The sequence below is a fragment of the Salarias fasciatus genome, chromosome 23 (assembly GCF_902148845.1).
Source record: "Salarias fasciatus chromosome 23, fSalaFa1.1, whole genome shotgun sequence".
Lineage (NCBI taxonomy): Eukaryota > Metazoa > Chordata > Actinopteri > Blenniiformes > Blenniidae > Salarias > Salarias fasciatus.
Genome location: NC_043766.1, coordinates 1,058,982 through 1,084,197, shown reverse-complemented (window position 1 = coordinate 1,084,197; position 25,216 = coordinate 1,058,982). Strand labels below are relative to the sequence as shown.

At 43.5% G+C, this 25,216-nt stretch overlaps 1 protein-coding gene across 2 annotated transcripts in view; it reads left to right on the top strand.

The window, feature by feature from the left end:
- Positions 1–25,216, top strand: part of nlgn1 (neuroligin 1) — a 155,361-nt gene that overhangs the window by 37,912 nt on the left and 92,233 nt on the right. The window contains exon 2 of one of the 2 annotated variants that reach the window (XM_030084041.1): positions 22,114–22,173. The exons of the other annotated variant lie outside the window; for it this stretch is intronic. Within the exon in view, the coding sequence (XP_029939901.1) occupies positions 22,114–22,173 (60 nt within the window). The remainder of the gene's footprint in view (positions 1–22,113; positions 22,174–25,216) is intronic. 2 annotated transcript variants of the gene reach the window in all.

Here is a 25,216-nt window from a genome sequence, read left to right as displayed (position 1 = left end):
CCACAATAAGAGTATATAAAGTGTTTTGGCCCTCATGCATAAGCAAAAGACTGTTTTATTTTTTTGTTATTTTGTTGTCTGCAGCGGAACTGCTGTGAGTCGATGCTGAGCCGATGTTTAAATCCACCGTCTCTTTTTCATTTTTCCCGGTTGGCTCGTGGACACCGCCAAAATAAAAGGGGAGGTGATCAAATAGATCTGCAGCTTATGCGTCCATTTTGCTATTTTTGTCACCCTCAAGGTCACTTTTCTTTTCTTTTCTTTCTTGTCTTGAAAAGAGCTTTAAAACTTTAAATTGCAAAAAAATAAAATAAAATTGTGCGGCGTCAACAAGTGTGGCCTAAATCAACTGTGAAGAATGAATCGAAGGGGGAAAAAAAAATGCAGGGAGGACAGGAGGGGTCACAGCTTGAGGTGAGCTTGTGAAGTTTCAATACCTGGATTTGTCTTGCGATTGTTTTTTCCAATGCATAGCGATCAGCCGTTACAAAGCCACCTGCCTGATGTTTTGTATGCCCCCGCGGCCTTTACCTGGAATCCTTCGCTTCAGACTCGCTGCCCGATGTGTCCTTCCCACTGAGGATACCTAGTGCAGCCGCCGGTCATAATGTTATGGCCGACGGGCGCAGCTTACCCGATCGGGCTTCGACAGCAATTCACAATCAAGGACTGTCTGGCTCTGTCATAATTCCTCACCTCGCCTCATCAAGCAGACATAATTAATTTACCAGGCGCCCGTGCGCTCCACTCGCCGTTCCTAACTTAAACCCAGACTCACATGAAAAAAAAAAAAAAAAAAAAAATCTTTGAAAAAAAAATTAGCTGGCTAATGAAGCTTTAACGGCGGTGATTGTTTTCCTACTTGGAGAAGAGTTTGCGTGAGACTAATGACTTCTAAAGCGATAATTAATTGATTCTCGGCCACCTGAATAAGCAGAGTTTTAATAAGAGACGACTAGGAGGACGAGTCCCGATGTGTGTGTGTGTGTGTGTGTGTGTGTCTTCTCCACACACTCCAGCATCCCAGCAGCTTTGAGATCATGACTTTTGACTTTAGGAAGCATCAAAACAAGGAAAGGCTGTGGGGGGAAAAAGGCCTTGACCATGAAGAGAAAGGCACATGTAGAAAATTGACCTAAAACATCATCTGTTGGAGAAATTGTTTTAAACAGAATAGAGAGGACCAGGTCATGGCAAAATGTGGCCTAATGTGTTGCCTAGCAACCGACTCTTTCAATTTTCACATTAAGCCAACCGGATCGAAAAAGGGGGGAATTTATTGGGGAAAAAAAACAAAAACAAGAGCAGTCAAAATAAGCATGGAATGGCACCTATTTTGACTGTTTTTATTTGGGATTCTGATCATTGTTTGAAGCATGTCTGTTGATTATTTCCATTAAACACATAATATCAGCTTGTTCCATCTTCTTCTCGACGTTTTCCCTCTTTTTATTTATATGTTTCATTTTCCCTGTTTCCTTCTTTCTCTCCACATACCGCTCACCTGTTTTATATCCTCCCCCTCCTGTACACACTTAAAAGATGCGTATTAAAATCTCATAATCAAGTCCGGGATGAGATGTCCTTAAATAAGATCGTAATGCACACACACACACACACACACACACACACACACACACACACACACACACACACACACACACACACACACACAGTCTCGTATTTCTATCCTTGTGGGGACCGTCCATTGACTCCCATTCATGTCTAGCCCCTAACCCTGACCCTTACCCTAACCCTAACCCACACCACAACAAAGCCTAACCCTAAAGAAATGTTTTTGCACTTTTACTTTTTTCAGTAACAACAACATGGTCAAGAAAACACTGTTTCTCCTACTTAGGACCGGAAAAAGGTCCCCACAAGGCACGTCGTTCCACGTTTGCTATCCTTGTGGGGACATTTGGCCCCGACAAGGATAGAAATACAAGAACACACACACACACACACACACACACACACACACACACACACACACACGGAGGAAGAAGAAAAATGAAAGTGGCAGCATGGGACTTTATAAATATCTAAATTTCTATTGACCTGTTAAGGAAAATCAAAAGTCACGGCTGAAAAATTAAAACTAATTTAAATAAATGTACAGGTTTGACCTAGCAAATTCGATCAATATAATCCCAAAAGGTGACTGAGCCTTTTTGCAAAGTGTTTATTTGTCCTCACTGCGGCTCATTAGCCGTGATTACATGTCGTTTTTTTTTTTTTTTTTTTTTTTTTTTGAGGCCATCTGCGACGTACAGAGTTTGATTTTTTTTTGCATCCCCTTGTTTGCCTCATTTCAGACAGAATCGGTTATTTTCAGGTTTTTTTTTTTTTTTTTTTTTTTTTTTTTTGTTCCCCTACATTCTCAGTCAGAGAAATGAAACCGTACGACTAATTAATGCCGCCACTTTAAGCTCACACCGCACAGCCTTGACTGGCTTTTAATGTGCCGGCTAATTGATTGATAGGAACCAATGAAAAAAAGTCTGTATTCAGTCCGCCAGGCAGGCTTAAGCCTCCATCATTTCTCGTTGGCCAACTCCATCCTTTACTGACATGCTAAGAGGAAGAAGAAGACATTTAATTTGCTGGTGTCACCCTAAAGGATTTGTGGGTTTTTAAAGTTTGCAAACTTCAAAACCGTCTTCCTCCAGAGTGTCAGAGCTGTCGGGAAAGGCTTTTAAGACAAATTAGGGTTTAAATAGAAAAAAAAAAAAAAAAGAGAGGACGACAACATTGCTTTCTGGCTAATGGAATCAGCAAATATAGAGTAATGTCATTTAAAAGAAACACAGCTCTAAATGTGAGTGAAACGGGCTGACGGCGAAATGAATATTAAACAATCTCCGCTCTGTCGAGTAAACGCGACGAGGCGTGTTGTTTGTGCCGTGAAGGTCCGAGGACACAGTGAGACACATGAGCCAACTTCACTTTACCCCACTTGGCATCCATTGACTGCACTCATAGTGACATTTCATCAAAAACTCAAAAAAAAAATGGAAACATCACAGTTGAATGGGCTACACAGGATGACGTTACTTCATGAGGACTGCACAGGATGACGTTACTTCATGGGGACTGCACAGGATGACGTTACTTCATGAAGACACAGGATGACGTTACTTCATATAGACACAGGATGACGTTACTTCATGAGGACTGCACAGGATGACGTTACTTCATGGGGACTGCACAGGATGACGTTACTTCATATAGACACAGGATGACGTTACTTCATGAGGACTGCACAGGATGACGTTACTTCATGGGGACTGCACAGGATGACGTTACTTCATATAGACACAGGATGACGTTACTTCATGAGGACTGCACAGGATGACGTTACTTCATGAGGACTGCACAGGATGACGTTACTTCATATAGACACAGGATGACGTTACTTCATGAGGACTGCACAGGATGACGTTACTTCATGAGGACTGCACAGGATGACGTTACTTCATGAAGACACAGGATGACGTTACTTCATGAGGACTGCACAGGATGACGTTACTTCATATAGACACAGGATGACGTTACTTCATGAGGACTGCACAGGATGACGTTACTTCATGGGGACTGCACAGGATGACGTTACTTCATATAGACACAGGATGACGTTACTTCATGAGGACTGCACAGGATGACGTTACTTCACGAGGACTGCACAGGATGACGTTACTTCATATAGACACAGGATGACGTTACTTCATGAGGACTGCACAGGATGACGTTACTTCATGAAGACACAGGATGACGTTACTTCATGAAGACACAGGATGACGTTACTTCATGAGGACTGCACAGGATGACGTTACTTCATGAGGACTGCACAGGATGACGTTACTTCATTAGGACTGCAGAGGATGACGTTACTTCATGAGGACTGCACAGGATGACGTTACTTCATATAGACACAGGATGACGTTACTTCATGAGGACTGCACAGGATGACGTTACTTCATGAAGACACAGGATGACGTTACTTCATGAGGACTGCACAGGATGACGTTACTTCATGGGGACTGCACAGGATGACGTTACTTCATGAAGACTGCACAGGATGACGTTACTTCATGAAGACACAGGATGACGTTACTTCATATAGACACAGGATGACGTTACTTCATGAAGACACAGGATGACGTTACTTCATATAGACACAGGATGACGTTACTTCATGAGGACTGCACAGGATGACGTTACTTCATGAGGACTGCACAGGATGACGTTAGTTCATATAGACACAGGATGACGTTACTTCATGAGGACTGCACAGGATGACGTTACTTCATGAGGACTGCACAGGATGACGTTAGTTCATATAGACACAGGATGACGTTACTTCATGAGGACTGCACAGGATGACGTTACTTCATGAGGACTGCACAGGATGACGTTAGTTCATATAGACACAGGATGACGTTACTTCATGAGGACTGCACAGGATGACGTTACTTCATGAGGACTGCACAGGATGACGTTAGTTCATATAGACACAGGATGACGTTACTTCATGAGGACTGCACAGGATGACGTTACTTCATGAAGACACAGGATGAAGTTACTTCATATAGACACAGGATGACGTTACTTCATATAGACACAGGATGACGTTACTTCATGAGGACTGCACAGGATGACGTTACTTCATGAGGACTGCACAGGATGACGTTAGTTCATATAGGCACAGGATGACGTTACTTCATGAGGACTGCACAGGATGACGTTACTTCATGAAGACACAGGATGACGTTACTTCATGAGGACTGCACAGGATGACGTTACTTCATGGGGACTGCACAGGATGACGTTACTTCATGGGGACTGCACAGGATGACGTTACTTCATGAGGACTGCACAGGATGACGTTACTTCATGAAGACACAGGATGACGTTACTTCATATAGACACAGGATGACGTTACTTCACGAGGACTGCACAGGATGACGTTACTTCATATAGACACAGGATGACGTTACTTCATGAAGACACAGGATGACGTTACTTCATGAAGACACAGGATGACGTTACTTCATGAGGACTGCACAGGATGACGTTACTTCATGAGGACTGCACAGGATGACGTTACTTCATGAGGACTGCACAGGATGACGTTACTTCATATAGACACAGGATGACGTTACTTCATGAGGACTGCACAGGATGACGTTACTTCATGAAGACACAGGATGACGTTACTTCATGAGGACTGCACAGGATGATGTTACTTCATGAGGACTGCACAGGATGACGTTACTTCACGAGGACTGCACAGGATGACCTTACTTCATATAGACACAGGATGACGTTACTTCACGAGGACTGCACAGGATGACGTTACTTCATGAAGACACAGGATGACGTTACTTCATATAGACACAGGATGACGTTACTTCATGAGGACTGCACAGGATAACATTACTTCATGAGGACTGCACAGGATAACATTACTTCATGAGGACTACACAGGATGACGTTGCTTCATGAGGACTGCACAGGATAACATTACTTCATGGGGACTGCACAGGATAACATTACTTCATGAGGACTGCACAGGATAACATTACTTCATGAGGACTGCACAGGATAACATTACTTCATGGGGACTGCACAGGATAACATTACTTCATGAGGACTGCACAGGATAACATTACTTCATGGGGACTACACAGGATAACATTACTTCATGAGGACTGCACAGGATGACGTTACTTCATGAAGACACAGGATGACGTTACTTCATGAGGACTGCACAGGATGACGTTACTTCATGAAGACACAGGATGACGTTCCTTCATGACGACTGCACAGGATAACATTACTTCATGGTGAGGACTGCACAGGATAACATTACTTCATGGGGACTACACAGGATAACATTACTTCATGAGGACTGCACAGTGAATCCTGAATGAATCACCTGTGAAAAGGAAGCGTCCACTGATAGAATACTAATTAGCACCCTGGATTCATCGTGTTCGTAAGCCATGCACAATGCATGTATCTTTATTTTTCTGCTCATATCAGTGTGGTGTGTGTGTGTGTGTGTGTGTGTGTGTGTGTGTGTGTGTGTGTGTGCGTGCGTGTGTGTGTGTGTCGACAGTGGAGCCTCGGCATTCTCATGCACGGCACGTCCTAGGGCAATAGCGGCGGCGATTTACCCTCTGCTCTGTTGCTGTGGTGACTGAATCAGTCAGGAGGACGGTGTGTGTGTGTGTTTGTGTGTGTGTGTGTGTGTGTGTGTGTGTGTGTGTGTGTTAGGGATCAGACAAGGACCCTTGTTACCTAAAGATGATAGCTCCCTCTCTTCCCCCCCTCATTTATCCTCCTTTGCATTATGATTTTTAGTTTATTTCCATCCACAAGTCGTCATCACCGTCCTACAAACTCCCTTCACTTCTGGTTTGTTGCTTTGTTGTCGTGAGAACCAAACAGTGAGGATGAAATAAGAGGTCAGACAGAAAGAAAAAAAAAAAAAAGAAGAAAAAGCTTAATTGCAAAGCATAATACACTGCTTAGCGCCTTAATAAATGTTTAGATTAGGAACTGGAGAGATGGAGCTCTGTTCTAAATCCTGCTGGCTTGAAAGGCTTAAGGCATAATGAGAAAGGTGTGAGAGCCGCACCAGATGAGGCTAATAATAGGATAAATGTTGGGAGAGGATAGTTGTGGTTGGAGACGGGGGTTAAGACTGAGTTCGGGATTCTCATCCCGCCTGGATTGAGTGGGGGTCTGATTGAGCAGCCGATTTTTTGGACTGAATTCAGTGTCAGTTTGTTCCTCCAGCTCCAAATGCAGCAGAGTCATCTCAAGACACTCTTAGAAAGAAGACTATGTATATATATATATGTGTATATATATCTTTTTTTTATTGTATTGTATCCTTTGTGAGTACAGTAAAAGATGTTTAAACTTAAAAGACATCCGGTCTCTTGACAAAATGAGTGTACGCTTCCCTGACGCGTCTTGCAAATTTCAGCCGCACTTCAGATAAAATAGCAGAAATCATCTGCAGCAGTTGCAACATAAATCCCATAATGGGAGCTGTGGCCTTGCGCACTTCGAAAACCTTCATCAGAGGCAATTATCCCCAATTCTGAAGGAAAAACAACAGTGCCACCTGACCCAGAGAGCTAATGATTCCATCTGCGTGGTAGCTGACATTGGATTTGGCACTTTGTGCCGAGTGACGGCAGGCCGCGTTCTCGTCTGTAATTACACCCGTAGAATTGTCAGCCTAATAAAATGAGTGAATAAAGGCAACGTTGTTAAAGGTTGACATAATAAGGCTATTATGTTCAGTCAATCTGCTTTTTTTCTGCCTCATTCATCTGGTTATTGTACCATGTGTTCACCAGTTGTACGGGTTTTGCTCATTAATATGTCAGTAATTTAAAAAAAAAAAAACAGTGGAAAATGAGAGGCGAGGCTGCCGGTCAGGGAGATGAAGGTGCGCCGGTCGCCCCCAGAGTTCTTGACTCTTCTCTCAAGGTTCTTTCTGTGTAACCAGAAAGAAAAATGTCTCCTGACGTCCTGATGGCGAGGTTAACCCAGGACACACTCCGTGACGTCGCTCTCGCTGAAACTGACACAGCTGTCTGCAAGGTGTTACCCTGTCCTGCTGCTCAGCCCAAATCTCTCCTTTAAGCTTCTTATTTTGTACCGAACCGCGTTTTTTAATTAATGCGGAGCAGAACTGGCGATACAATACATGTCACAGGCAGGGAACAACTGGGCTGGAGCTCCCCGAACAATTAGCTTTTTGGTGTCTTCTTCTTTTTTTTTGTTACTTTGTCTGCTTCCAATTTTAGGTCTTCATTAGACATGTTGAGAAGAAGACGATTCAAGATGGCTTCCTGCCTTAAATCTAGTCAGGCTGTACGAATGAATGGATGAATGCATGATGTAAAACCATTATTTTCTGGCTGTGGAATTTGATAAGAGGAAACATAAACAGGAAGTTGTAAATGTATCTACATGTAGAGGCTTGATATTTAATGAATCGCAATTATTCACATTCTGGTTCTACAGCAGTATTTAAATGTATTTAAATGCGCTAGCTGGCGAACATTTCTCTGTTTTGTGCAGTGGTTTTTTTTTTTTTTTTTTATGTTTTGCGTCTTGGAGGCCGTCCTCAGTCTGTTCCGTCGAGCTGCGTAAGCCACAGCAGCCACAGGCAGCTGCTTTATATGCTGGGAAACGCTCCCGGACGCTCCGCCATCGCTCATGTGTTTACACATATGTGACGGTTCCGCGCTCGTCTCCCGGGGTCGGCCTCGCTCGACACACGCAGCCACACAAAGACGCAGCGGAGATCAATCGGGGCGGAGAGGCTCGCAGTCTATCTGGAGTGCGGCACATTCGGCAACGATTTCCTGCCGACATTTTAATGTATCTATAGGACAGGTCGATGAGCACGCTGGGAAGAATTCTATATTTCTGCCTGATGAACTACTTAATCATCTCGGGGATGGTTGGCTGAGTGAGAAAAATCCATATCCATTTTACCTTTTGTCTTTCATTGGCCACTGCCTCTCGGGTCATCAAAAAACAGACAGGAGCGAGTGGCGAAGGGAGAGGGAGGCAGCCGGGGAGAAAAATATACCTCCAAACAGAGGCTGGCGAGGAGAGATGGAGCAGGAACGGAGTGGCTGTTCATCATAATTCACAGAAAGATTAAAGTCGTGGAGGGACACGGCTCTGAAATACTGACACGGCGGCCATTTCATTCGGTTTCGCTCAAGAGTGTTTAAAAGAGATTTAAGTGTCTTTAATTATTCCCACAATCGATAGATTTCAGCAATAAGCTCGGTCTGGTGTGAAAAAGTTCGAGGGACCGCATAGGGGCTGAATTCTGGAGAAGCATCCCATCAGCCCCTTCTTTTCATCCTCTCCTTTATCATTCTTGCCCGCTTCCTCCGCGTTGTCTTCTCGCTCTGAGACGCCGCGCACCGCCGCCTCCCCGTGCCAAATGTCTTTTTATCTGTCTCTGCAGAGTTTCGCACGTCCAGGGACTGTTCAGAGCACATATTAGTAAAGAGGCAAGACAAACAGCGAGGCGCCTGTAAACGCAGCCGGCAGGGGAGAAACCACACCGCCGTTGTTTTACGACGTGTGTGTCAGCGCCGCGCTCCCTCCCCGCACGGGCTTCTCCCCTCTCGATTAGGCCTGATTTAATGGGACGCCTTCTCAACAAGCCCAGGTAGAAATGCGCCTCTGTGACAGTGACGGCGTGGTGATGGTGTTGTGATGGTGGGGGTATGTTGCAGCAATGCAAGCTAGACACAGCCATTCCCTGCTATCCTGACAATTCGCAATTCTGTTTTTGCACTTGAAGGCAGTTTGCAGGCCATAACGTAAAGCATCCATCAGTCCAAACCATCAGTTCGACAGCTGGATTTAAAGTCATTGTCGAAGTTCCAGCGTGGAGGCTGATTTCTGAGCAGAGAATCTTGATTGAGAATCAAACACAGATTTTCCCTTTGGACCTTGTTTGCTTAAAAAGAAAAAAAAAAAAAAAAAAAGTGTAATGCCTGGTAAAAATACAGTTTTCACATCAAATTATGTGATTAATCACAATTGTCATACGGCTAGAGAGAGAGAGAGAGAGAGAGAGAGAGAGAGAGAGAGAGAGAGAGACACTTTGGCAATGTGAATGTGTGTTTGCTTCTTTGAATTGAATTGAATTGAATTGAGAGAGAGAGAGAGCTGTCCATGGTGCTGAAATCATTATAGTTGGTTCTGCGTAGTTTTTAATTAAATAACAGTTACTCAGGTTTATATCTGTTCTTTTTAACCATAACCCAAAACAATTGCAGTTCCAATCACATGCAGAATTTTTTTTCTTTGAACAGAGTATATTCACAATTTTTCCACTAATATATTCATTCTGGAAGAATTTAATTAAATATTGAGTATTATTTAATGTACTGTAAGGATTTCCAAAGGTTATTTCTTTTCTCCCGTATGATAAAAAAAAAAAAAAGGCATTTGCAAATAATAGGAAATGCCTGTTCAAGGTTACCTCATTCAGCAGCAGTCATCACTGTGAAGTGGCTCTTCAGCTTGTAAATAAACCGGCTGCTTTGAAAATGCGATTCTTCTCTCGTGGCGGGAATATCCAACATTAAACATGTTCAAGGAAACAAAACAGGTTTACAGTTTGTGTGCACACAAGCAGCCGGAATTCAAATGTTTTCAGTGTTTTGGGGACGAGTGAAAGAGTAAAAATCACTGGTATGATTGTAATCTATGCAACCTGGGTCACCTTTTTGTAAATTAGGTACAAATTCAGAGTTTTGGACTCCGTGACAGTCTTGTCTCTTCACGATGGAGATGGTCCATCTCTCTGTAGCAGTGCCACGAATACACTGCAACATTCTGCTTGTTTGAACGTGGTTAATTTGTGTGATTTATCATTGAAATCCTGCAAAGACAATAAATAAATAAATAAATACATACATAAATAAAAAAGTAGCTTGATTTTCTTGTTGTGGAACCTTTTCACCTGAAAACCACCTGGAATTAAAAAAAAAAAAAATCAAAAAGCAACGTCTTGAAAGAACATGGTTTTTCATCATGTATTAATCAGAGTGCTGGCATGAATTCATGCGACTGGTTGACACTCTCTGGCCTGAGTGCGACTTGGTGAGGGTGCTGTCGGCGGCTGCCAAGTCTTCGGTGCGTGTCTGAAGATAGATGAGGAAGATTTGTCATTCAGCCAGCGCGCCTATAATTACACAGAGGAATTATGGCTGCACACTAAAATTACCCACTGAATAATAAGCAGAATCAGGAACACTTAGATCCATTTCACAGGTGCTTCACACTTAACCAACAGCTAATTGGGTGTGGGACACAACTTTGAGCAAAGCCTTAGCTTTGAACACATCTCAGGAGATAAGATAAGTCGGCGCAGTATCCACGAGCGAGGCTGGAAAGGGAGCAGCGGCGCTATACTGTTTTTTTTTTTGTTTTTTTTTTGTGGGAACCCAGCACTTCGCGCCGTTCCCCTTCATACTCTCGTCTTTACCCTTCAGCAGTCTGGGGAAAAAAAAAAAAAAAAGACAGAAACTTCTGCCTCAGTTCTCTGTGTTTGTGCAGCTGATTACACAGCGGCTCTTTACCATTTTAGTGGCGTTTCCCACTTTTTTTCCGTGTGAACGCATGAGCGGGCCGGCTGTTTCATGGCTTCACTCAGGGGGCAGCCGCTGCTGTGACTTCTGTGCAGATGAGGACACTGCAGGGATGTCTCAGTCGCTTCCCTTCAGCGCGGCACAGCGCTTCCAACTCCACACGGGCTGAGGAACTGTTGGTTAGTTTAATGCTGAGAACAACGGCAACTCAAGGTCGTTGGTGCAAAACCTGTTTGGGTTGGATTAGGAAGATGTTTGGTTTATGAAACTGTTTGGTTTGTGAAACTACAGTAAGCTGTTTTCTTTATGATGTTTTTTATTTATTTATTTATTTTATTTATGAAACTGATTTATGAAGCTCTTTAGTTAAGGAAGCTGTTTGCTTGAGGAAACTGGTTTAGGAAGCTGTTTGTTTTAGGAAACTAGTTTAGGAAACTAGTTTAGGAAGCTGTTTGTTTTAGGAAGCTGTTTTAGGAAACTAGTTTAGGAAGCTGTTTGTTTTAGGAAACTAGTTTAGGAAACTAGTTTAGGAAGCTGTTTGTTTTAGGAAACTGGTTTAGGAAACTGGTTTAGGGAAACTGGTTTAGGAAAATGTTTGTTTTAGAAAACTAGTTTAGGAAACTAGTTTAGGAAGCTGTTTGTTTTAGGAAACTGGTTTAGGAAGCTGTTTTAGAAAACTAGTTTAGGAAACTAGTTTAGGAAGCTGTTTGTTTTAGGAAACTGGTTTAGGAAGCTGTTTGTTTTAGGAAACTGGTTTAGGAAACTGGTTTAGGAAGCTGTTTGTTTTAGGAAACTGGTTTAGGAAACTGGTTTAGGGAAACTGGTTTAGGAAGCTGTTTGTTTTAGAAAACTAGTTTAGGAAACTAGTTTAGGAAGCTGTTTGTTTTACGAAACTGGTTTAGGAAGCTGTTTCTTTTAGGAAACTGGTTTAGGAAACTGGTTTAGGAAGCTGTTTGTTTTGGGAAACTGGTTTAGGAAGCTGTTTGTTTGGTTTAGGAAACTGGTTTAGGAAGCTGTTTGTTTTAGGAAACTGCTTTAGGAAGCTGTTTGTTTTAGGAAACTGGTTTAGGAAGCTGTCTGGTTAAGGAAGCTGCTTTAGGAAGATGGTTCAGGAAACTGGTTTAGGAAACTGGTTTAGGAAGCTGTTTGGTTAAGGAAGCTGCTTTAGGAAGATGGTTTAGGAAGCTGTTTGGTTTAGGAAGCAGGTTTAGGAAGCTGTTAGTTTAAGGAAGATGTTTTAATAAGCTGTTAGGTTTGGGAAGCTGCTTGTTTTAGGAAACTGGTTTAGGAAACTGGTTTAGGGAAACTGGTTTAGGAAGCTGTTTGTTTTAGGAAACTGGTTTGGGAAACTGGTTTAGGAAGCTGTTTGTTTTAGGAAACTGGTTTAGGAAGCTGTCTGGTTAAGGAAGCTGCTTTAGGAAGATGGTTTGGGAAATTGGTTTAGGAAGCTGGTTTAGGGAAACTGGTTTAGGAAGCTGGTTTAGGAAACTAGTTTAGGAAGCTGTTTGGTTAAGGAAGCTGCTTTAGGAAGATGGTTTAGGAAGCTGTTTGGTTTAGGAAGCAGGTTTAGGAAGCTGTTAGTTTAAGGAAGATGTTTTAATAAGCTGTTAGGTTTGGGAAGCTGCTTGTTTTAGGAAACTGGTTTAGGAAACTGGTTTAGGGAAACTGGTTTAGGAAGCTGTTTGTTTTAGGAAACTGGTTTGGGAAACTGGTTTAGGAAGCTGTTTGTTTTAGGAAACTGGTTTAGGAAACTGGTTTAGGAAGCTGTCTGGTTAAGGAAGCTGCTTTAGGAAGATGGTTTGGGAAATTGGTTTAGGAAGCTGGTTTAGGGAAACTGGTTTAGGAAGCTGTTAGGTTTAGGAAGCTGTTAGGTTTAGGAAGCTGTTAGGTTTGGGAAGCTGTTTGTTTTAGGAAACTGGTTTAGGAAACTGGTTTAGGAAGCTGTTTGTTTTAGGAAACTGGTTTAGGAAGCTGTTTATTTTAGGAAACTGGTTTAGGAAGCTGTTTGTTTTAGGAAACTGGTTTAGGAAGCCGTTTGTTTTAGGAAACTGGTTTAGGAAGTTGTCTGGTTAAGGAAGCTGCTTCAGGAAGATGGTTTAGGAAACTGGTTTAGGAAGCTGTTAGGTTTAGGAAGCTGTTAGGTTTGGGAAGCTGTTTGTTTTAGGAAACTGGTTTAGGAAACTGGTTTAGGGAAACTGGTTTAGGAAGCTGTTTGTTTTAGGAAACTGGTTTAGGAAACTGGTTTAGGAAGCTGTTTGTTTTAGGAAACTGGTTTAGGAAACTGGTTTCGGACGCTGTTTGTTTTAGGAAACTGGTTTAGGAAGCTGTTTGTTTTAGGAAACTGGTTTAGGAAACTTGTTTAGGAAGCTGTTTGTTTTAGGAAACTGGTTTAGGAAACTGGTTTAGGAAGATGTTTGTTTTAGGAAACTGGTTTGGGAAACTGGTTTAGGAAGCTGGTTTAGGAAGCTGTTTGCTTTAGGAAGCTGTTTTTTTAGGAAACTGGTTTAGGAAGCTGTTTGTTTTAGGAAACTGGTTTAGGAAACTGGTTTAGGAAGCTGTTTGTTTTAGGAAACTGGTTTAGGAAACTGGTTTAGGAAGCTGTTTGTTTTAGGAAACTGGTTTAGGAAACTGGTTTCGGAAGCTGTTTGTTTTAGGAAACTGGTTTAGGAAGCTGTTTGTTTTAGGAAACTGGTTCAGGAAACTTGTTTAGGAAGCTGTTTGTTTTCGGAAACTGGTTTAGGAAGCTGTTTTTTTAGGAAACTGGTTTAGGAAGCTTTTTTGTTTTAGGAAACTGGTTTAGGAAGCTGTTTTTTTTCAGAAACTGGTTTAGGAAGCTGTTTTTTTAGGAAACTGGTTTAGGAAGCTTTTTTGTTTTAGGAAACTGGTTTAGGAAACTGGTTTAGGAAGCTGTTTGTTTTAGGAAACTGGTTTAGGAAGCTGTTTGCTTTAGGAAACTGGTTTAGGAAACTGGTTTAGGAAGCTGTTTGTTTTAGGAAACTGGTTTAGGAAACTGGTTTAGGAAGCTGGTTTAGGAAACTAGTTTAGGAAGCTGTTTGGTTAAGGAAGCTGTTAGTTTAAGGAAGATGTTTTAATAAGCTGTTTGATTCAGGAAGCATTTTGGTTAAAATGGATTCAGGATAAAACTCATATCTCTTTTCTCTTCAAACCTTTGCCATCCAGGGATTTACTGTAACAATTCGCTGCCCCTCCACTTGAATTGGAAGTAATGCATTGCAGTGTTTCCTGGTTTTCTCTGACTCGCTCCACCTTAAGGGGACACACAACAGCCGTGCAGCTCTGTGAATCAGGCACTGTGGGAGAAATCTAAGGAGAAAGAGAGGCAGGAGGTGACATCTCAAAGGCTTTCTCTTGTTTTTTTCTACCACTTCAACACAAAGTGTTTTTTTTTTTTTTTTTAGACAGCTTGAGAAACATTGAGAACCTTATCATCAAATCTTCCTGCTGGCGTGACTGTGTTCTCACATCCTGTAATGTGAGTTTGTGAGTGCATAACGAAGCCATTCTTGGTGTCTTGGTCATTTGCATTTCTGCAAATTGTAGGGTATTGATTGCTCAACAGAAATAACAGTGCCAATAAACAGCAATTTGTAAATAAGCAAATTTCATTTGTGATTTAAGGATAAATACTTTGAAGTTAAACTGAACTTTCATGGAGGAATTTGATCCAGTTTGCCCCTCATTCAGTGTCCATCCAATCGCATTTCCAGAAAAAAGAAAATTCCACACGGCCTCCTCTGATTTAGGGAGTGCCAAAGAGCAGAGCTGAGGACGCACGGATAAAATATTGATGGAAAGCTAAATGTGTGATTTGTAGCAGGGCATCGAAGGCGTCCCTTTTTCAGGTGGAGAACCAATACTCTGGAGTCTGTTGATCACTTGGACTCATTTTACTAGCGTAATAAATTTGGCCGCAGTCTTTATTATTCCCTCGCCCGAGGCTTTAGAATTTCAATTTGAGGATTATTTAAAGGTGCATTAAAGGCATCATCTGCACAGGTGGATGGATAGCTGTGCTGGGATCTTTAAAACGGAACATTTGCAGCCGCAGTCCTTTGAACCCCGGGTTGTTCGGTATTTTTATAACCGCTAACTGATCTCAGCTCTTAAATGAGATGTGACTTCGGTCTGTTTAACTGATGATAAATCAAACCGCGGCGTCGGAGACTGACTGACGGGATGACGGCCTGCTGACCAGATGATTGTCCCGTTTGCTCCTCTATCGCCCCCCCACCCCTTCATCTCCTGCTCCTCCGCCCCTCCTCTAAACCTCCTTTCATGCAAACCGAATGCTAATGCGGCCCGAAGCCTCTTTGAAATTGAAATGATGTGAAAATAGAATTGCGGTGGCAAATGAGCTGTGTTTGCCGATACCGTCGGGGCCAAACAAGGCCTTTGAACAGCCCCCCCCCCCGCAAGCAAGGAGGCCCCCTTGTTGCCCCTCCCGAAGCACGGTGGCCTGGGAGCCGATTGATTATGTTCTCTGATGAATTTTTCATGATTTCTGATCACGTGCCCTTCAAAGCTCTCGTGAGACCTGTCGAGGAAGTGTGTGAAAAACACACACACGTACACCGCAGGAGTTCGGGAGGATGCGTGGACGGGCGTCGTGGCCTGAGTTGGCTCTACGCTCGCCGCCGCAAGCCTCCGGCACCGCTCCCTTGGCCGCCTGCCCAGTATGGAAATACCCCTCGGCCTTAATGGACGTTTCATTTAATAATCAGTGATTGATCACCGCCGGTAATGATGTACAAGCAGGAAGAATTGGGATCGAAGAATATTCTCAGTCGATAATTTGGAGACGTGGGAGGACTGTGCTGAAAGACGGGGCCGCTGTCGCGTCGCCAGCAGCAGCGGCGCATCTCCTTAACTCCCCGCTTGTCAATATGGAACGTCTTTATTTGCCAGTGGCAATTAGCAGCGCACAGTTCCCATCACGTCAAGCTCACCGAGGCAATTAGCCACACTTGACCTTCTTCTGCTTTGGGAGAATTTTAGTGACAAGCCCGGGACCAGCACATCTTAGTCAGCAAGGCCTCAGGGGTGTCAAACATCAGGGCTGTGGACCGAAACCGGCCTGCAAGAGGCTCTGATCCGGCCAAACCACCCGGCGACCTGACCGATTCAAAGAAAACATGAATTGTTTAACATTAATGGATAGCCAGACACAACCTGATTTCATGACAGATCACCACCAGATACAGCCTAACTTCATGACAGAGCATGACTCTGACACAACCTAGCTTCCTGATAGAACATGGCTCAGACACAGCCTACTTGACACCTGGAGGAAGAAAAGAGACTTTGAAAGTTGTGCCGACAGGAAGTTGTGTTGCATGTCACACTTCTGGTCTTGCGGTCCAGCTGGGATTGTTGTCTTAAATTAGAAATTGTCTCCTAAAAGAATAAATATTTTCTGAATCTACGTCTTAGTTGTATCATCCACTGTATAAATACCTCCAGGACTCCAGTACACTGAAAAGTGAAAGAACTCAAATGCATCGGAACAGAAATAAAAGCATGTCCCCTTTAAGGAGCGCGTGCCACTCCATATTTATTCAGTGTGTTTCTGTGGCTATCCACTTTATGTGACAAAAATAGAGCAAGGGGTGCAGGGGGACGGCGTCTGAAGCCAGGGAACCGCCGCTCTGCACTTCATTGGTATTTTATCACTGAGCCGGGATTACAGTGCCCTTTCGATCGTGTGATAATCTCTTCAGATTCCAGAAAAGCACCAAAATATCTGGAGCACACATCAGGTCTGATAGCACTCCGTACCTCCGCAGCATTTTAAAAACGTTTACAGCCATGGCCTGATCTTTAAATCACCCATAAATTAATATTCCTTCTCTCACAGGAGCCGTTTTTTTCATGCAGCGATACACAAACATGTTTTCTGCGGAGTCTGGCCTCAAAGCCTCCAGTCAAAATCCATATTTCTTTCTTGTGTAAGTAGGGTCACAAACCGGGGTTTAAAACCTCTGCAGTTTGCTGTCATGCCATATTTCACAGAGCGGCGGGCGAACGCAGAGCGGAGCTGACAAGCCTTGCCGCGCGAGGAAGGAGGAGGCCCCCCCATCCGCAAACAGCTTGACTCCCTGATAAACAGACTGGCCGCTGGCCCGTCAGCCGGCGCCACCGCCGCCGCCGCCGCCGCCGCCGCCGCCGAATGCAAGAAAACACTCGTCTGCAGAGATGAGAGGCGCGCCGTGCTCGGTGACGGGCCGAGTTGAGCCTTATGCCGACACACAGCCGGACCGGAATGGTTCTCTCCTCACAGCCGACTGAGCCGTGATGGATCGCATTTCTGCATGCTGCGGCTCGAATTACAATATGATATATAAGGACTAATCTCAATAATTAACACATAAGCAACATCAACAATCATTATACAATAATAATAATAATAATAATAATGATAATAATAATAATAATGTCAATAATATCAAAAATAATAATAAAATGGTCCAAAATCTGCCTTTTTTTGTTCTTTTTTTTTGTTTTGTTTTGTTTTCTGTTTTGGGACTTTCATGTGGATTTTTCAAGTTTTCTTATTGATTCTCATCATCTTCAATTCTCTGATCAATGAAGGTCCTCACACACCCTGGTGACAATAACTCAGAAGTAGAGAATGGCACAGACACAACCTAACTTCGTGACAGAGCATAGCCCAGACACAACCTAACTTCGTGACAGAGCATAGCTCAGACACAACCTAACTTCATGACAGAGCATAGCTCAGACACAACCTAACTTCGTGACAGAGCATAGCTCAGACACAACCTAACTTCGTGACAGAGCATAGCTCAGACACGACCTAACTTCGTGACAGAGCATAGCTCAGACACAACTACAGAGCATAGTCAGACACAACCTAACTTCGTGACAGAGCATAGCTCAGACACGACCTAACTTCGTGACAGAGCATAGCTCAGACACGACCTAACTTCGTGAAGAGCATAGCTCAGACACAGCCTAACTTCGTGACAGAGCATAGCTCAGACACGACCTAACTTCGTGACAGAACATAGCTCAGACACGACCTAACTTCGTGACAGAGCATAGCTCAGACACGACCTAACTTCGTGACAGAGCATAGCTCAGACACGACCTAACTTCGCGACAGAGCATAGCTCAGACACGACCTAACTTCGTGACAGAGCATAGCTCAGACACGACCTAACTTCGTGACAGAGCATAGCTCAGACACAACCTAACTTCGTGACAGAGCATAGCTCAGACACAGCCTAACTTCGTGACAGAGCATAGCTCAGACACAACCTAACTTCGTGACAGAGCATAGCTCAGACACGACCTAACTTCGTGACAGAGCATAGCTCAGACACGACCTAACTTCGCGACAGAGCATAGCTCAGACACGACCTAACTTCGTGACAGAGCATAGCTCAGACACAACCTAACTTCGTGACAGAGCATAGCTCAGACACAGCCTAACTTCGTGACAGAGCATAGCTCAGACACGACCTAACTTCGTGACAGAACATAGCTCAGACACGACCTAACTTCGTGACAGAGCATAGCCCAGACACAACCTAACTTCGTGACAGAGCATAGCTCAGACACAACCTAACTTCGTGACAGAGCATAGCTCAGACACAACCTAACTTCGTGACAGAGCATAGCTCAGACACGACCTAACTTCGCGACAGAGCATAGCTCAGACACGACCTAACTTCGTGACAGAGCATAGCCCAGACACAACCTAACTTCGTGACAGAGCATAGCTCAGACACAGCCTAACTTCGTGACAGAGCATAGCTCAGACACAACCTAACTTCATGACAGAGCATAGCTCAGACACGACTGAACGCCTTGATAGAGCATGTTCAAAGACGACCTCGCTTCATAGCAAAATATGTTCAGACACAACCTACCTTCACAGTCGAGCACATACAAACACAACCTTGCTTCGTGATAGAGCACCCTCATCTCCTCAGGCTGTACCTGAAGCCCCGCCCCCTCGTAGTCGCGGACAGAATTTAGCGGCTGTAAATCACGCATACGGTGACGCGCCCTTGCACGGCGGTGGAATCATTGAGCATTAGAAAATAAAAGCTCAGGGCTCACGGCTTTTCTTTTTTGTTTTCCCTCCCACCTCTCGACTTCCTTGTTCGTTTGCACACTAGTCACACATCTTGCCCCCCCCCCCCCGCCCCCCCCCCCCCTCCCCCCCCCCCCCTCCCCCCGACATCTCGCTGCTTTGAATTGACTCACTGACATTGACAGTGTGGGTGTTTGTTTCGTCAGCGAGCGGCAGGAGGAGGGGGAGCAGCGAGGGGGGGGGGGGGGGGGGGGGGCGCCGGAGTGAGATTATAAGTAGCAGGGGAAAAAGAGGAGGGGAGGAGAACAGGAAATGTGAGCAGATGAAATGGGTGGCAGGAGGAAACCAAAACAGACAAACAACAAGTGAAAAGGCTGTGGAATCTGAGAGGGACATTAGAGTGGGCGTTCGGGCTTTTTTGTTCCTCCGGCAGGCGGAGCTCGTCAGCGTCTGCAGCGCTTCTTCTTTCAAATGACTTGTGAGAAAGCGTGAGCCGCCGGTTATTTTTAGAACCTCTTGCTCATCCTCAGATTTGTTTTGTTGATGGGGGGGTAGTCGAGTCGTTTTGTTTCACAGCTACGGACTAAAGAGGGAGATGCTAAAATGCTTTTATTTTGTAGTAACCCGTTTGTCTGTTTATTTCTTGTCTGCACCGTTACGTAAACCTTTTCTCAACTTTGCTAAAATAGAACGCTGAGTGCAGATATCGTTTAGAAAAATTGAGATTTCCCCCCCCATCATAAGCCCCAAACCAGGCCGGCCTGTCAGAATCCTGGAGAAGAAACTTTCGGCAGCAGAACGTGACTTTTCAGAAACGAGAGAACCGTTTAGAATTTCTGAATTTTACTTATTTGCAAAGCGGCGTTTGGCTCTCCTTATCAAGCGTCCCGCTGGAGTGCAGTCGACCCGCACGTCTTCCTCGGGGAACGGTTTCTGTATTTATAGTTTACAGCCTGTGGGGATTTTATCCAAGGTCAGTAGTAGATTACCTATTTGGCTCATTGAGCCGTGCGTTTGGTTCGATCCCTCTTTTTTTTTTTTTTTTCTCTCCTTCCTTTTTTTTTTTTTTTCTTTCAGACGTGCATCACTGATTGATTAAGCTAGTGTGTTTTGATGCCAGGGCGGGCTTGATTGATGCATACGAAGAGCAATATGTATGTACCGAGAGCTCCTGCGTGCAACGTGAGATCGATGCATGGACCCCCCCCCCCCCCGCAATAATTACCTCATGCAGGAGAGGGGAAAGCCTGAGGGGTGAAACTCTGTGTTTGTGTGTGTGTGTGTGTGTGTGTGTGTGTGTGTGTGTGTGTGTGTGTGCATCCCTCTTGCTTCCCAACTGGCTTTTTTGAGTCATGGATTGTTGCAGTGTTAGGGAGCGTGAAACTCTTCATCAGTCTCCAATCAATGCAGTGGAGAGAGAGGGAGAGAGAGAGAGAGAGAGAGAGAGAGAGCAAGAGAGAGAGAGAGCGAGAAAGAGTTAGAGACAATGCGTGGCTGCAAAGACAAAGATGGAGAGGGCAGATTATCCAGTGAGAGGCCGAAAATCAAATTGTCAACATTTTGCACACACACACACACACACACACACACACACACACACACACACTGAAATACAGACAGAGGAAACAGAAGAGTCTGATGTCTCCTAATCACGGACAGACGGTGGCAGGTAGGTGAGGACGGGTCAGCGTCAGGGCTCGCCTGTCACCGGGCAGTTTAGAATTGACACATGATTGGTGTGTGTGTGTGTGTGTGTGTGTGTGTGTGTGTGATGGGAGCTGTCATGCATCTGTCTTGACCGGCAGGTCTTAACGATGTTTGAAAAACAGAAGTGACAGAGGAAAGACGCGCTTTTCAAAATTAAGCTCAATGCGGATGAAGGTAAATTTGAATGCACACTTTCGAAATAAAAGCTTTTCGTCAGGTACCGGTGCGTGTATTGATCAAAGTGAAGACAGAAGTGTATGTGTGTGTGTGTGTGTGTGTGTGTGTGTGTGTGTGTGTGTGTGTGAGCACTTGAAGCTAATCGGTCGGCGGGTCATGCACCATCCTGGCTTCCTCCCTCCATGCTAACGCTCGTGTCTGTGTGGGTGTTCTCCCTCTGCATGCGCCTGTGTGTGTGTGTGTGTGTGTGTGTGTGTGTGAACACAGAAGGGAAGCTGAAAACATTGAAAATATATTTCCTTATAAGTATTATGAAATTGATAATTGCTGTGTGCTTACAGGCAGCTGGAGTTTTCCAGAAACAATTTCCTGACTGCAGAGTTGTGGTTTATTATTGGCAAAAAGAAAAAAAAAAAAAAAGAGGGAAATGCTGAAAACAATGCATCATAATTGTAAAGGTGAAGTGAAGAAGAAAGCGAAAATCAATGAGTTTATCTTCTCTGCACTCGTGGTGCGGGTTCTGTGTGTGTTTTTCTGTGTGTGTGTGTGGGTGTGTGGAGTGATTTGTTTGTCTGCAGTTGTTAACACGATGCCTCTGATGTGTGTGATTTATGCCTCTATATGCACTGTTTCAAAGAGTTCTGTGCCTTTTCGTCCTGAAAGCAGATTGAAGTCTTCCTTTTCGACGGGGAAAACTGATATTTTTTGCCTCTTTTTTTTAACAAAAGTCCCTCTTTTCTTGCTCTTTCTTTAAATGATCTCCCGGTGCAGTGAATTCTGAAGTGGACATTGTGGTGACGTTTGACCCAATCTCCTCGTCAGTGGGAGGAATTTTTTTGGAAAAAAAGGGGCTGTAAAAACAGTGATTTGTTGAGAAACCTTTCTTATCTTTTTAAAAAAAACAAAACAAAACAAAAAAAAAGCATCTTTTGAAAGCTGTGTGTGTTCTTGATCACCCTGTTTTCCTCCATCTTCTCCTTCTTGGTCTTATAGGTCCCCTTACAAAGAAACACACTGATGATTTAGGTGATAGTGAACGCACGGATGACGAAGGTATTTTTTTCCCCCCCTTGACGCCAAACTGATTTGCATGACAAGGGCAACCAGACCCACCCTTTCTCCTCAGATTTTTTATCTTCTTTGATTTTCTTACATTTCTTGTCCTTTTTTTGAAAGTGATGGGCATTTTCTTTTTGCTCTTTTACTCGTAAACTCTCTTTTTTGGGCTGGATGTGTTTTGTCCTTTACAGCTTGATGTCTGAAGTTTTTCATGTCTTCCCCACCATTCTTTGACATTAATCCTGCGACATAGATTAAATGCTTGGGTTTTACTGTTTCCTTTACCTTTACTTTACTTTTCTATGTTGCATCCCACCAGCAGATTAACTCAGTATTATTAATCCTTCAGCCAACTCTTAACACATTTTTGCATGTGTTCTTTTTTTTTTCTATTGTTTTTTTGACCCTGTTTGCTTTGATTCGCCTTCCTTTATATAGATTCGAGTCATGTTGAAGAGATTGACCTTTGGCTCGCTGGCTTATGTCTTCAAACACCTGGTCTTGTTTTGGGCATCAAACCAATCACTCCTCCTCTGCAAGAGCAATTACTCTGCCTAATTTAGCAGAAATTATTTTTTTCCAGGAGAGGTACCGGTCGTACCGTTTCCTGGCATCCCAGCGGTGAAACAACATCTTTCTCGGCTCAGATCTCCGGTCCCCCAAAACTGCCAAATTGGTCGCACATGAAGCACAAATTGGCGAGCACGAGCGACAGACTTGGCAACCGGGGATGAACCAGCGTTTCGAGTGACACCGCAGGTTTAATTCATTATCTTTCCCATTCGCTCCACGTTTTGTTTCGTTGTTTTCGGAGTGTTTCCAATTGAAAAGGCACATAAATAGTAGATTTTTGAATTTATGGCAAAAAAAAAAAAAAAAAAAAAAAAAAACATGAAAGGCAGATTAAAGAAAAAGCAGTCATGAAAAAACTTTTCCAGGTTTAAGAAGATGCAGATCTGAACTACTGTGGAATGTTGTACAGAAGAAAAAAACGAAATGCTGTTTGAAAGCTTTTCCGGTGTGCTTGAAACCCATTAATCCCAATAATAATAATTAAATTTAAAAAAGCACATAAAAAAAAAACCAAAAAAAAAAAAAACCCATAAACCTTGGCTTAATTGCTAGGAAATAAAAGGGCCTTTTGACAAGTCATATTTGAAATAAAATGTCCTTGATAAGAAATGAGAAACCTTGAGATGGAGTCACATCCCCTCCAGACGCCGTTAATGACAGGCAGAAAGCCTTAATAAGGCACCTCTACTGTATAATGTGCTCAAGTAAAGTAAACAGCAATTACATCCAAATAAGACTCACAGCCATCCGCATGCTTTTGATCTCTGCTGTCATCACACACACACACACACACACACACACACACACACACACACTCCGGTAAGATTACAGAAAGTCACAGAGCTCAAACAGATCCATTTAATAAAATCCCAGCAAGCTTCAAGTATTATCTCGATAAAGGAAGCAGGGCATCCAGCTAATCCAGTTTCATATACAGGAAAATATGCTTGAGCCCACACACATACACACACACACACACACACAGACACACACACACAGTGGCTCGTCAAGTGTGACCATTCTGAACGGACATCCCCCACACCTAAACCACTCCTTAATGCTCTTAACCTTTGACATCTGGGAGATGCAGACGTCCACGCCCAGCCGCACCCAACCAGTCGTGCATTTTAAAACCTGTTTCCTGGGGTTTGTAATCCTTTTTTTTTGTGCTGGGAATAGAGATGTAAACAGGAAAGTCCCTGAGAGATGAGGATTTGTGTCTCACTTTCCCCCACTCTGTGGTCATAGATGCGGGTGGTGGTATACACAGAAATCCTATGGGACCCTTTGCGAACTCTATAAAGCATAATACAGGCTCCAGTGTTCTGATATTCTCTCCACATAACATGGGCTTAGTATAAAGATAATACAGTGAAGAGGGCACGGGGAGAGAGATTCTGCTGATACTGCGGCGACAATCCTCCAGCTAAAGAAAGGATCATAAAAGATCAGCTGGGGAACACGAGAGCTTCCTTCATCCAGCTCAAGCTTGCAAATAGAGCTGCTGCACACACACACACATACACACACACACACACACACACACACACACACACACACACAAAAAAGTCAATGAAAAACAACAACAATGTCGGGGAGATTTTATTATTAACACATTTTAATCAGATGTAAGGTAATAAAACTTGTGGAGAGCCAGCTGTGCAAATGCCTTTTTTCCTCATTATACATATATATATATATGTATGTACATACATCAATTCATCATTTCAGCTACAGTTAACTCACACGTCAGGAAACCTGCAGAATTCACATCGACCGCCATTAACAACACAACACAGAAGCGTTATGTTAACAGTCTGAATCGACACTGGGCCTTATTTGGCTTCCTGTTGCTTTAGCTGCGAATCCCCACCGGTTTGTTCCCAACAGCCAAAAGCTGAAGCCAAGAGCGAAGCACAGAAACCGCCTCGGCTTGCTGTTGGTTGCTTAAAAGCTCCCTGCAGCTGCAGATGGAGAGACCGGGGGTTGTCAAACACATTTGAGCCGGACAGGTAAAACAGATCCAGAATAGCCTTTAAATTTTAACAGCAAAGTTTGTCTTTACGCAGATGATGATGTTTTTATTTTTACCTAAAAAAAAAACTAACAATTGCAACATAAAATGATGACAATCTCAAAATAAGGCAAATTTTGCCAAAAATATGTTTTTGCACATTTCTTTAAACCTAACTGAAATCATCCAATCGATAGGCTGACTGATTTCATCATTGCATCAATTGATGAGGTTGGACTGTCAATTTTGCAAACTATTTTATTTTTCGACTCAAATGGTTTTGAGCAAAAACAAACAAAGCAAAAACAAGGTGACATCCCTTCATGCAAATATTGGCTGCTGACTGTGATCACCTCATATAAACTGTTAACTTTCTTTATGCAGGACTGTGATGCGACGGGATGAAATTGGCAATCAGTGGAATTAGGATTAACTGATAAATCAGGGGAA